The 14,470-nt window shown below is 46.3% G+C and overlaps 1 protein-coding gene across 1 annotated transcript in view; it reads left to right on the top strand.

Moving 5' to 3' along the window:
- VPS13D (vacuolar protein sorting 13 homolog D) overlaps positions 1 to 10,412 on the top strand; it is a 328,743-nt gene extending 318,331 nt beyond the window's left edge. Inside the window, exons 69-70 of the mRNA XM_020973579.2 lie at positions 4,953 to 5,193; positions 7,130 to 10,412. Coding sequence (XP_020829238.1) covers positions 4,953 to 5,193; positions 7,130 to 7,261 — 373 coding nt within the window. The 3' untranslated portion in view covers positions 7,262 to 10,412. The remainder of the gene's footprint in view (positions 1 to 4,952; positions 5,194 to 7,129) is intronic.
- Positions 10,413 to 14,470: the final 4,058 nt, after the last annotated feature.

Genomic DNA, 14,470 nt, shown 5'->3' with positions numbered 1-14,470 from the left:
AGGGCAGCAGAATCTGAACAAACCCTACAAGGAAAAGGCAGGCTGGGAAAACCCCGCTCTCTAGCGTGGTAAGCCTGAGTATTGATCATGGCAAAAGGCACAACCAGTGAGAACAAGAAGGGGTCCCAGATAAAGATCAGCTTACGTATGAAGGCCCTGGACAGCCAGCCCTTACGCTGGATTACTAACGAGAGAGGATTTCGTGTCTTTGGAGAGAATGGGTGGGACCTTTGGTGTTCTAGAAATCTGTCTTTGCTGCTATGAAGATTTGTTTTTTCCAAGTGAGATAGTTTATGCAAAAAGGAATTACTTTGCCTTATTTTTCTTGTATAATGGATCTCATGGACCTGATAGGGAATAAATGAATATTAGAGCTGGGGGAGAGAAGGGGACAGGATGCATGGATGTCTAGATGATGTCATCATCCTAATTTATTACCTCTGTGACCTTAGGCAAATCACTTCTCAGCCTCAGTTTCTCCATCTATAAAATGAAGGGCTTGGACCAGATTACTTTTGAAGTCCCTTCCTGTGGGGCTGAAGACAGAGGGGAAAACCACGAGCCTGTAATTATTACGCTCCTTTTACTGCTAAGGAAACCAAGGCCACAGAGCCATCATGGGTCAGCGTGTGAACTTGAACCTGGATTTCTTTACTCTGAATCTACCATGCCCTGGCCATAAAGCATATAAAAAGACAGTGCTAACAAAGCATTCAAAGTCATGTGTCGCAGACTGCATTGTAAGTATTGGTGGGATGCAGATGGCAGTTCAACAACTGAATTGTGATCAGCACCGGAGAAAATGAAAGGTTAATTAAAACCGGGCCCTGCCCCCAACAAGCATACAGCCTCGTTGGAGGAGTGTGATGCACCCACAAAATTGCTGTCTGCTCTCTGATCACAAGCCATCATGGCTGGGGGAGGCTTTCTAGCAGAGAAGAATCGCTGCTTCCCTCGCACTTCTCGGTGACACGGGAGGTGAAGACTCAGCGGGAACAGACCATTCCCTTGCTGTCTGCTGGGGGTGGGGGAGGGACGGGGGCTTGGCCTGCACACTTCTCCAGCTCTGTCCACTGAGACAGGACCTGATGTGACACTCAGGCTGCAAAACCTCCCAGGTGGAGGCTGGCCTGTAAAACGTGGTAGTGCTGTTCTGTCAGAATCACAAATTCCAAGAGACTAGGACAGGGCAGTGGTCAGCATTTAACCTTTAACATTTGTTCTTTTGCCTGTCTTTGATGTTGTAGCCTCATTGTCAAAAAGCCCTAGCCAGGGCTTATGCTCCCTGGGGTGCCTGCTCCATAATTAACAAGTGTGCTTTCGTCTTAATTCTTTTTCTTTCTCATGCCTTCCATCTTCTGCCTCCATCCTCATGACACTGACATCCTTGGCCTCTGTCTCCAACACTGGCTGTACTTTTAGTCATACTCCCTGACTACTCTCTACTCGCTACTTCCAGATTCTCCCTCTACTACTGATTTATAGATGGGGGGGGGGAGGCTAGGCAATGGGGTTAAATGACTTGCCCAGGGTCACACAGCTAGTTAAGTGTCAGGTGTCTGAGGCCAGATTTGAACTTGGGTCCTCCTGACTCCAGGGGTGGTGCTCTATCCACTGTGCCACCTAGCTGCCACTGACTTAAAGATTCTTATAGTCTTACCTACTGACTCACAGGACATTCTCTTTCCCTCCCTAATGAATTCAGGCCTGGCTCAGTCTTTTTCTGCCTCCTGACTCCAAGACTTTAACATACATATAGATATACCCTGATAATGTTGAGCAAAATATATATAAAAGGCCATTTGTCAAGAGCTCCCCCTTCTTCTCACCTCCTCATCTCACATCACTCACATGTCTTCTCCCATTAGCTCCTCTATCATCCTTGTCTAGCATAAAGATGTGTCCCTCCTTCTTGCCAAGACAACCCTTCTGGGTTTGTTCTTGATCCGGTCCCTTTTTCTCCAACAGATTGCCCCCACTCTCATCCTGCTGTTTTCCCTATCCTGGTGTTTCCCTGCTGCCTGCAAACATGCCCAGGTTTCCCTCAACCTTAAAAACAAACAAACAAACAAACAAAACAAAACAAAACCAAAAAAACCCTTCACTTTAATAGCAATAGCCATTGTCCTGCATCTCTCCTCTCATTTGTGACTGAAGGCCTTGAAAAAGCCACTTATACTCAGTGCATTCACTTCCTCTCCACCCACCCTTTCCAAAGCTCTCTTAGACCTCTTAATGGCCAAAATCAATGCCCTTTTCTCAATCCTCATTCTCCACAACCTCTCTGCAGCCTTTGACACTGTTGATCACTGTCTTCTCCTCGATCCTCTCTTCTCTCTAGGTTTTCAGGACACTGCTCTTGCCTGGTTCTCCTACCTATCTGACTGTTCCTTCTCTGTCTCCTTTGCTGGATCTTCATCAGGACCATGCCCATTAATCTTGGGTATCCCAGACAGTTCTGTCCTGAGTTGTCTTCTCTTCTCTCTCTACACTACTTCACTTGCTGATCTTATCACCTCCCATGGACTCAATTAATTCTACACTGATAATTCACAATTCTAGTTATTCAGCCCCTACCTCTCTCCTCACCTCCAGTCTCACATCTCCTGCGGCTTATTAGACATTTTGAACTGGATGTACAATAGACCAGTAGTGTCGAACTCAAATAGAAACAAGGGTCACTCAAAGACTAAGAAATTGAGGAGATGCCCATCAATTGGGGAATGGCTGAACAAGCTGCCGTACGTGATTGTGTGGGAATACTATTGTGCTGTACGAAACGAGCAGGGTGGTTTCAGAAAAACCTGGGAAGACTTATATGAGCTGATAGAAAGTGAAGCGAGCAGAACCTGGCAAGCAGCTTACATAGAAACAGCGATATTGTAACAATAATTAGCTGTGATAGACTTAGCTGTTCTGATCAATACAGTGCTCTATGACAATTCCAAAGGATTCATGAGGGTAAATGCTATCCAAAGCCAGAGAGAGAACGGATGAACTCGAGTACAGAATGGAGCATATTTTTTTCACTTTATTTTTCTGGCTTTTTCCTCAGAATTGCAAATGTAGAAATCTGTTTTGCATAACTTCATATGTATAATGAATATTGTATTTCTTGTCTTTTTGGGGAGGGGGATTGAAGGGAGGGAGAGATTTTGGGACTGAAAATAAAAGTTAGGAAAAAGAAGAAACAAGGGCCACTAATCCATACATAAGAATACCTGTCAGGTTTTTATTTACTTAGTTTTAAAATGTAATACTATCTATGTTTTATTGTATTTACTCTGTTAAATATTTCTCAATTACATTTTAATCTGGTTTGGACTGCACTCAGGAGTGGTGTATTATTTAATACTTCTGCTGTACATATATTAAACTTAACATCGCCAGAAGTGAATTCATCATCTTTTCTCTCAAGCCATGCCCCCCTCCAAACTCTCCTGTCACTGTTGAGAGCATCACATCACCGTTCTTCCAGGCCCCCAGCTCACAACCATTCCTCCCCTCCCCCCATCCAAGCTGTTGCCAGTCTCTGTTGATCTCACCTTTGCAGCATCTCTCAAAGATGCCCCTTCTCTCCTTTGACTCTGCCGCCACCCTGCTGGGACAGGGTCTCATCACTTCATGCCTGGATCATTGTACTAACTGCTGGGGGGTCGGCCCACCTCAGTCTCTCCCCACTCCAGTCCATCCTCCATTCAGCCACTCAAGGGATTTTCCTAAAGGACAGATCTGATTATGTCACACACACACACCCTCAATAAATTCCACTGGTGCCCTGTCATTTCTGAGACTGACCACAAAACCCTTTGTTTGGTGTTCAGAACCCTCCATAACCTAGCCCCGTCCCCCACCTTTCCCAACTTCTTAAATGCATCGTTTCCCTCCCTCCCTCTCTCTCTCTTTCTCTCTTTCTCTTTCTCCCCCCTCTCCCCCGCCGGGGCTGAATAAATTCCATTTGGCTTCTGTGACCCCCAGGATCAAATAGAAAATCCTCTGTTTGGCATTTAAAGCCCTTCCCACCTTCCTAACCTCCACCTGCTCTACAGCCCTCTGACACTGTCCTACCTGTTCTTCCAGGCAAAAGATCCTCCGTATCCTGGCTCTGGTGCCTGTTCCCCAGCTGTCCCCCATGCTCACTTGTGCCTCCTGGATTCCCTGGCTCCTTTCAGAGCTTGGCTCAAATTCCACATTCTGCGGGAGAGACCTCGCGTGTTTCCTGCTGTGTTCTTCCCTTTAGTTAGTGCCTTCTCGTTCATATGGTATATGCTAGTTGCGTTTTTTTTTTTAATTTGCCGTTTTCTCCATTACAATATGGGCTCCTTGATGGTAGTGACCATGTTTTCCCTTCTCTTTGTATCCCGTGGCTAAGCATGATGCCTGGCACAGAGCACGTCTTTAATAAATGTTTATTGACTGACTGTCAGTCTTGACTTGGGAAAATGGAAAGTGCTAGAGGTGAAGATACTTTGCGCACTCTTTCCCTGGCTAGAGACCTTTGCAAGGGCCAGCTTGCTGCTTGGGGCTGGTCATTCTTACATCTGCAAGCTCTGTCTTCTGTGTGGTTTTTCTTTGCCTGTCCCATCTGGTCATCAGCATTCTCTTGCCTCAGTCATTTCTTGGGGGTATATGTTCTCTTTGTGTCTTTACTTATTGTAAAGACCTTATTGTTAAGCAGTTAGTTTTCCCAGCTCTCAATTCAGGATTAAGTATTTGTCCCAAAAGATAGGTTACCATTTCAGTCTGACTCCAAACAACTTTTGGCCACCCAACAACTAACCCAGCCTTAAATCGAGGAAGCTTTAAACTGTAAAAGGGGAGGGGAGTTGGGCAAAAACTCCATTGTCACCTTGCCAGTTTGATAGCTTTCCTGATACGGACCAGTTAGGGAACCAGCCTGCCCACCCACCCACCCCGCAGTGCCTCATTTCCCCTTTGGTTTCTTCCTGCAGCTTCATAGCCGTAGAGAACATTGATAGCTACTGCGTCCTCATCTCCTCCAGAGCAGTCTACTTCCTAAAAAGTGGGGACTATGTCGATCGAGAGGCCATCGTCCTGGAAGTCCGATATGACGACCTCTACCACTGCCTCGTCTCCAAAGACCACGGGAAGGTGTATGTGCAGCTGACCAAGAAAGCAGTGAATACAAGTAGTGGAGTTGTGATTCCTGGACCTTCCCATCAGAAACCAATGGTGAGACTGAGCTGGCTCCTCGGCCTCCCCCGGGAGCTGCACCTGGCACTGCTGTGTACACAGCAGGGGACAAACTCAGGCTTAGGGAGCTCCTCTGAGGCCTGCTGGCCCTTTCTAGCCATGACCTCATTTCCTCCTTGCAGCAGGACAAGAGTGTGATCAGGAAAAATGTCCCAGGAAGTCCTGCCCTGAAATCTAGGTGACCTAGATGTCCCCTCAGTTCAAGCCATTGATCAAAGAGAATAAAGCTCAGGCCATGCGGCGTCATGAAGCCTTGGTCTTTATGAATGTTCCCTGATGATGAGTCCTGCCAGCAGCCGGCTGAGTGCCCTGCACCAAGCCGTGGGCTCATCACCTGTAAAATGGGACTGCAGTCTCCTCTACTCACGTCATAGGGGAGCAGGGAGGACCGGCACCATGCTGCCAGGAGGGTGGGACTTTGTGAGCCTGAGGGACTGTTCTGGAAAAGCCAGAAAACAGTGTAGACTTGCCCTCCAACAGAGGCAGGTGGTGGACAACACTGTGGCTTCACACGAGATAAAAGAAAGCTGAGGGCTCCCAACACAGAGTGCTGGGCCTGGAATCAGGGAGAGCTGAGTTCCAGTTCTGCCTCAGACACTTCCTAGCTGTGTGGCCCTGGGTAAATCACTTCACCTCTGCCTGCCTCAGTTTCCTTGAGGGTTAGGTTTGATGGCCTCTGAGGTCCCTTGTTTCTATGACTGCCCAAACTCGAGGTTTCTGGACCTCATAGAAAGGCAGTGTGTAGCCCCGGGTCCTCCACAAAGATTTCTTGTAATGTTGAAGTGATGCCATGTAATGGGTAGGGGCCTCATTCCCAGGGCTCAGAGGCATGTCATGATGCCAGAGCTTCAGACTTCCATATCTCTCTGCAATGACTGCTTGTCTTAGCCCAGGCTCGCTGTGCAGTTGATCACTGTACCTTCTCTCCCACCCACTCAGCACTGGTGTGATCCAGCTTTGTTAAGTTGTCACCTAGATGGTGTGTGTCCTGTTGTCCTGTGCCTTGAGGCCTGTTCTAAAGACAGTTTGTTTAAAAATAGCCTGAGTGAGTGGAGCAGTTAGCCCTGAAAGTATGTTTGCTGCTAGTGCACTCAGGTCCCTTACACACTGGCTGTATGGGTCAGAGAAAAGAGGAGGAAAGGGGCCTCCCTACTTTGGGGTTCAGGGCTTGGGGGGGGGAGCGGGACACAGATGGTACGTGCACTGTCAGAGAGGGCTGACTTACTGCTTAGGTTTACCTTCCATTTCCCTTGGTGAATATAGCGAGTTAGTGCAAATAAGCCCCACGTGTCCAAATCTATACTGTGGGAAGGGGTAATTATGTAAAGGATGGTCATTGGTTCCAGCCCCCGTAACTCTATGGTAGAACATGGGAATAATGCTCCCATTTCAGGGGACTCATTATTCACACTAACTGGGGGGGAGGACATAGATTAGAAAATTGTTCTGATGTTTTTTTAAAAAAGCACAAAGTAAATGGGAAGAAGGAGCAAGTACATTTTCATTTCTATAAATCTTGCATTCTGTGCCAACGAGCCCAGCTTAGCAAAGGCGGTGTGGCTATGCCAGTGGCCTCAGGCATTAGGAAGAATAGGCGAAATGTATTCAGCAGGTACTTATTAAGTGCCTTGTGTGTACAGGAGACTGTTGGAGGCATTGCAGAAACTCACCCCCTTCTAAGACCTTACATTCTGTTGCTAATTGTTCTTCATTCACTGGACAGGACCAGTTTGGGCTTGAGTTCTCTAGGTACAGTTCTGTCTGGGCCATCTGTGGCACCCTGAGGAGACTGTGGTGTCTTCCAGATCTGGCGCCATCTGCTTGCCACCCCCTGCCACCCTCCCTTCGTTCCTTTGGAATTAATGCCACTTCACATTCTAAACCTCATGCTTTATTCCTTTTCTCTGACCTCCAGGTCCACGTGAAATCAGAAGTCCTTGCAGTCAAATTATCCCAAGAAATAAACTATGCAAAAAGTCTTTACTATGAGCAACAACTCATGTTGAGACTCAGTGAGAATCAAGAGCAGTTGGAGCTGGACTCCTGAAGAAACCCTTCCACCTGAGAAAGAGAGAGAGAGAGAGAGAGAGAGAGAGAGAGAGAGAGAGAGAGAGAGAGAGAGAGAGAGAGAGAGAGAGCGCGAGCGCGTGGCCCCCAGACACCAGCGGAGCCGTCGGGCTGAAGAGGCCCACTCTGCTGGCCAAATAAATCAGTAGAGAACGTGGGGGGAAACTAGTCTTGAGGAACAAGCAAAAGTGAGCACTGTTGAGGGGAAAAATAGAAATGGAAAACCACATTCAATATTTGGGGGCACTTTAAGATTATGGGGAAAGAACTTTTAAAAAATATGCATCTGAAATGAACTTAGCTTTTAGATGGCCCTGTATTTTGTTAACATGTATATATGTACAACTGTGCGCTTGTAAATAGACAAGAAAATTTCAGAGCAGGACCTGTAGTGTGTGTAAAGGTTTGTTTACTGTAAAGAAATTAAAAATTATATCGAATCTTCTATTGCACTAATTCTATGCATCTACTACAGGGCACTCTGTATAGAAGATATACTTGAGAGTTGAGGAATGTTATGTATTATTTTTAAAAGAAAATTGAAGTATTGCTAGAAGTGGATCAAGCTGAGGTCCAGTATATATTAAAGAGCTCTAAACAGGCCTTGGAAGTCTGATTGCCCAGGCTGGAGTCCCAGTCCAATCTTTGCGTTCTGCTCGGCATTCCAAACCAGAAAGTGAGTCCCTGCCCCTTCTCGGAAAGGGAAACAAGGCAGGATGCTAGGTTTCCCTCTGAGGTCCTGCCTCAGGCAGTCTGTCTGAAAGCCCCCCTTTATCAAGGGGCAGGGCTTTCTAGGGCTAATTTCTTCATGCATTTCTTGCCCCCAATTGAAAGGTGATTCAGTTTTCACAAGCTAATTTTGAACTGCTTTGTCCTTCTAAGTCAGCCAAATCTTAAAACACCACCACCACCACCACCACCACCACCACTCAATTGTGTCCCTTGTAAGTCAAATTTACTTTGTGAGCATTCCTCTGCTTGCTATTAGTGGTCACTTTGTAGCATTGCTAAGACAGTGTTGACTGGGGAGAAGAAGCCTCACGAAAGCATTTCTTTCATCAGAAAACTACACTAAGAACGAACCTAATTCCAGCGTTCCCCCTACGCACATGCCCCACCCTCGGGGAAGAACAGTAGTGAGGCACATTGGGACAGATCCATGCACGGGAGTGCCCCCCCCCCAGCCCTGCAGAAAGGGAGAGGAGGCACCTTATAAACAAAAGAAAAGGAAGCAGCTTGGGCTGAACATACTGTTCTGTTGGAGTTGTTTGTCAGTCCTGTTCAGTGAAATGTCAGTGGGGTCATTTGAAAAGTGGTCCTGTCCTTTCAGGCTGAGTCCCTGTAGACAGTCCCACCCCAAGGTGAGGATTCTCCTCTTCTTGTCCCCCACAATAACAGATTGGTCCTCCCCCACACACACCTCTTCAGGACCAGCCTCTCCCTAGAACTGACTTGCTCATTGTATTTTAAATGAGGCTTTTTGATTTTTAAACATTTGTAATGTGAAGAAGACCCCACCCCCAGTGGATGTGTGGATGATTTTGATGTTTGAGTCCCAACTCAAACCCATCCAAGACACAAATGAAGCTGGTCTCTCCCATACACGTTTCTCATGCTGTTTTCTTCAGCACAAATACATGGACTGAAAGTCTTTTCCTGGGGTCAGGCGTGTTGGACTCCCCAACTTTGTCCCTTCCCACTACATTAGGGGATTGAAACAAGGCCCAAAGCTTTTGAAGAGGCTAGGTAGAAGTCTTTCCTTGTTACTGGGGACCCATCTTCATACATGATCTCACAGCCAGCTAAGAAGGGCTCTGAGTGTCAAATCATCAACTGTTTCTGTGGTTCTGCTTTGAAAAGGCCCCTTTGTGATCACTGAACACTTCCTTAAACCAGACCCTTTTAAAGTGAGGGGAGGCCCCCACCACACCCAGAGTGGGTTGCCTTCTACACCAGTGCTCCATGACTTCCCAAAATGGAGTCATGTGACTCGTCTGTGGGTAGAAGAAACACATGGTTCCCAGAGAAAGCCACCCTGGGCCACAGGCTGCTGCCAAAATACACTCACATTTGACCACAGAAGTCTCTGCACTGCCAAACGGTGGGCCCAAAGGACCTCTGGAAAGCTGCTGTTCGAAATGACCTCCCCACCCTGAGCGCCTTTCTAATTTTAGGCAACTCTTTAAATAGTTGAAAATCTCCTCAGCATTGCACAACAGTCATCTTTGAAATCTGAGCTATGGAAGAGTCATGTTCAGTATCGATCTCAAGGCTACATGGGGGGAGTGGTTGGGGATAGAAGCCCTTGTCAAAGCAGGGTTGAAGCCCACCTTGTGTTTGGTTAGAATCTGCCTGGTGGTGATTCTTCAAGGCCCAGAGAGAACTCTGCCCAAAACTGTGAAAGCTGATAGATGAGGACTTGATTCATTTTCACAATTTCCGTATTTCGCTATTAGCTTTCCCTGGGTTGCAGTAAAGGACCTTTTTTTAAGCCCTAAGAAAATACTGCCATTTTGTATTTGGACTGTCATATCCAAGATTTGGCTGTGATTCATGCTGCCTCCATCTAAGACGTGGGTTCTGTTTCTAGAACCAGTTTTCTTTTTGTTGGTTTGGGTTTTTTTTAACCTTAAAACAATTAGAAAACAATTCCCACCTACAGCAAATGAAGCAGAGAGGACCCTGGCCCTTTTCCAGCAGCATCCAGGAAGCCAGAAGCACCTCAGATCCCAGCTTCAGCCATCCAGTGTTGTGGCTACTTAACACCAGTTGCCTTTCTTTTCTCAGTGGAAATGTTAGCCCTGCCTGTCCATCAAGAGATTAAGAAGAGCAGAGTCCGAGTTCCCAGAGTGCTGTGCTTTCTGGCATGAATGTGCAGAGCTTTTGTGGGGACAAGAGGGGCCCTGGGGGGAGCTCCATTTCCTATTATTGTTTGTGCCTCAGATACTGCAGCAGCTGAGTCGACCCATTACGATAACAGATGTGTAAGAAAGTGATCTTGAAAGTAATCCTAATATCTGTTTTGTTACTGTGTAAACACTACCCTCACGAACCTGTTAAGGCCCCCTCACTGTTGTGTTTCTCACACTGGAGTCTTCTTCCTGTGGAATAAAATAGTTGTTGACTTCAAAGATTCATGACCCTTTTTTCTTCCTTTTCTTATGTTCTAGGTCAGAAGTGGGGAACCTGCAGCCTTCAGTACAAAAATTTGGATTCAGTCTAAAGACAGCACTTAAGGATCTAGAAGGCCATAGGTTCCCCATCCTTTCCCTAAGAACCAGGCTGTAACTAATTCTGGGTAGTAGCTACAACAAAGCTTAGTCACCCAGTTAGGAATGAAAAAGTAGAAAAGGATGTGCTCATTTCCTGGACCCTCTGCTCCCCTCCCCCTCCTCCCCTTCCCTCAGACCCACTTTGTGGTGCTTCCCCCAGACCCCTCTCTACTTGTAACAACAAATGTCTAGCCTACCTCTGTCTTGTGGTGCTCTCACACCACCTCCACCCCACCAAGGCCCAAAGGAAGCCGGATGAAAATCAATCCCCTGCTTCCTACACCTGGCAGACACGGGTATTGACCATGGGCCAGAGGCTGTCCAGACTGGCTTCTCTCCTGGAGAGCCCTTCAGAGCTTGGGTTGTGTCACTGTCCCCTTCAACCACACCTCAGTAACCTCTTTGTGTTCAAATCAGCTATTGCAAAGAGGCATTTAAAAACCTGTTTTGGAGGAAATGTCACCAGAGGGTACATAGCATTCAGGACACAAGAAGGAAGAGGAAGCCTAAAATTGTCTCCATTCTCTCCAGTGGCTCCAAGAACCACGTCAGGATCGCTCTGACTGGGCAGCCCTCCGACATGCTTCCCTGAACGTACTTGATCGGAGACTTGTCTTAAGAGTGCTCAAGCCCCCTTTCCTTCTGGTGACCAGACCTAGAATCACCAATGTGTAAGTTATGCTTTGCATAGGGCTGTTAGAACACACTGTAGCTGCTTCGTTCATTCAACCAGTCATAGAGTAATAGAGTGTATAGAGAGTCAACCTCAAAGTCAGGAAGACTTGGGTTCAAATCCTGCCTTTGAACTGTCCCAGCTGTGTGATCATAGGCTAGTGACCTAACTTCTTAGTCCCAGGCAGCTCTCAGTGAGTCAATGAGCATTTATTAAGTGCCTACTAGGTTCTGGGCAACTAGGTGGTGCAATGGATAGAACACCTGGCCAGGAGTCAGAAAGACCCGAGTTCAAATCCAGCCTCAAATACTTACTAGCTGTGTGACCGTGGGCAAGTCACTTAACCCTTTGTGTCTCAGTTTCCTCATCTGTCAAAGGAGGTCAAGGAGAAGAAAATGGCAAACCACTCTAGTATCTTGGCCAAGAAAACCCCAAATGGGGTATCACTGAAATGACTGGGCAGCAACAGTTAGGTTCCAGGTACAGCTGAACACTGGAATCCTAGTACAAAAGCAAGGAGGTCTCTGCCCTCAGGGAGCTTACAGTCTTTAAAAAGAGAATGAAAGCCAGGAGCTAGTTAACGATCGCCTAGCAGGCTATTTCCCTAGTACTCAATGCCATGAGGAGCAGTAAGGAAAGATTCGGTAACATTCAGTGTCAGTCATGTTAACGCAGTTTCTATAGTTACATAGCATAAGGACCTCTGACCTGTGTCCTCAAGGGGAAGGAAGGACCATTTTTAACCTTAAGCAGTAACTTCCTACTAAGCACTTAATCTGTGTCCTGGATTTAGGGCCAGACAGGAACCTAAGGGTTATTTGTGCAATTCTCTCCTTTTACAGCTGAGGAAACTGAGGTCTTAGAGAAGTAATGTGGCTTGGCCAAGGTTGGGTATCATCAGTGTGTCAGACACATGGCCCACACTGCCACGTATTTATACACAGTGTGTCAGACACATGGCCCACACTGCCACGTATTTATACACAGTGTGTCAGAAAACCACACAATTGGAGAGTTGGAAAGGGCTCCATCAGCCATCTAGTCCCAACCAATAAGTGAAAGGAATCTTCATTATAATATGCCAACAAATAGTCATTGGGCCTGTGCTTGAAGACACCGAGGAAGCTGTTCTTCCCTCTTAATGCAGGTCATGATCACATTAGCTGTTCTGGCTACCACATCACATTGCTACTGTTGAACTTGCAGTCCACTCAGACTCCCAGATCTTTTTCAGAACATCTGTCTACCCACAACTCTCCAATTTTATACTGGTGAGGTTTTTTTGTACCCAGATGCAAGATTTTATGTTAATATTTCTCAAAGGTAATAAGGGGCAGAGCCAGAATCCAGACCCAAATCCTCATGTCTGTATCCAACATTCTTTTCTGTACCCTTGCTGGTTCCCTTCCACTTTCCACCTCTTTGGCCACTAAAATTAGGAGCTCTATAACAGGTCAAAAAGCGCAGAAGACTGAGTCCTAGCCCTTAGGTTGACAAAAGAGGACCCTGAGGCCCGGAGAGAATTATGTGAGTTGCTCAAGAGAATTAAGGAGCTGAGCTAAAGTCGGAGGTCCAGTCATCTTATGGCACAGCTCTAGGGTCAGAGAAGCTGGGTTCAAATCCTGCCTTTGATGCTGTGATCTTGCCTGTGTGATTTTAGCTGTTACTGCTGTTGATGACGATGATGGTGATGAGCCATTTCAGTCTTGTCCAGCTCTTAGTGACCCCATTTGGACTTTTCTTGGCAGAGATATTGGAGTGGTTTGCCATTTCCTTCTCCGGCTCATTTATAGATGAGGAAACTGAGGTAAACAGGGTTAAATGACTTGCCATGGTCACACAGCTAGTAAGTATCTGAGGCCAGATTTGAACTCAGGTCTTCCTGACTCCAGACAGGGCACTCTATCCACTGTGCCACCTAGCTGCCACGTAACATTGGGCAAGTCACTTAATCTTAATCTGCATGGGCCTCTGTTTCCTCATCTGTAAAATGAAGGAGTTGAACCACAATAACCCTTGAGGTCTCTTCTCATTCTAAATCTATAATCCTCTGAGCTTCAAATAGGCTATCCTTTCCTTTATACCAGGAAGAGAGAAGACTGGGATCTTGGGCACCTGCAGCCTGGATAACCAGGCCTGGAATCATCAAATTGAATCAAGGAGTTGAGAGGGAAGAGGATTTAGAATGGAATGACAGGCAGCAGAGCTCCTTCTCTGAGTGGGGGCCAGGCTGAGCCGTCCAATTTGCCGCTCTTCAGATGGGCCAGGCCAGAGGCACAGGTGATTGGTTGCCAAAGTGCAGACCCAGTGTAAATAATTCCCAGGGGCAATAATAACCTCACACCTCCTAATGCTCATTCTCATCAGACTTGAAAGCAAGAAGAGGTCATGGGAGAAGTAAACAGTCTAGATGCTCTTTTTGAATTAGGGAGGAATGTATAGGTCACCCCAAGGACAGAGACCAGCTGGAACAATGGCAGTCACAGGCAGATGTCTTCCCATCCCCCAGAGGAAGACAGGAGGTTCAGAAGCAGCTCCCAGGGGCACGTCTGGAGGAAAAGGACAAATCTCAGTCTTGGTGTTGGCCTCTCTAAGTGCCATCTCGACTTCTGAGCACCAAATCTTGCAGTCAGCTCTCAGAGGGAGAAAGGAAGAAAGACAAAGAAAAGAAAGAAAAAGAAGAAAAGGGGAGGTTCAGAAACAGCTCCCAGGACCACGTCTGAAGGAAAAGGTCAAATCTCAATCTTAACTATTAGTGTCTCTAAGCACCATCTTGACTTATGAGTGCAAAATCCTGCAGTCAGCTCTTAGTTGTATATGAGCAGATTATCCACTGAGACCTGGTCACAGGATTATAGGATCCTGGATTTGGAACTGGAAGATTTGACCTTAAGGATCATCTGAACCAACCCCTTCATCTTCTTTTCTCTTTTTTAAAATTCAATTTTATTTTCAGTTTTGAATTGTTTCTCTCCTTCCCTCTTCCCCCTTCTCCACCCATTGAGAAGGCAAAAAAAAAAATTTATATAGATAGATAGATAGATTTTATATATATATATATTATTTATATTTATATTTATATATATATAGTGTTGCAAAGCAAATTCCCACATTAGCCATGGGAAAGAAGGGAGGGATGGAAGGAGAAAGAGAGGAAGGAAAGATGGAAAGGAGGGAGGAAAAGTTGAAGAAAGAAGGAAAGACAAAAGAGAAAGAAAGGAAGGAAAGAAAAAGAAAAAAGAAA

The sequence above is a fragment of the Phascolarctos cinereus genome, unplaced genomic scaffold (genome assembly GCF_003287225.1).
Source record: "Phascolarctos cinereus isolate Bilbo 61053 unplaced genomic scaffold, phaCin_HiC Scaffold_726;HRSCAF=1367, whole genome shotgun sequence".
Lineage (NCBI taxonomy): Eukaryota > Metazoa > Chordata > Mammalia > Diprotodontia > Phascolarctidae > Phascolarctos > Phascolarctos cinereus.
This window is presented reverse-complemented; position numbering and strand designations above follow the sequence as displayed.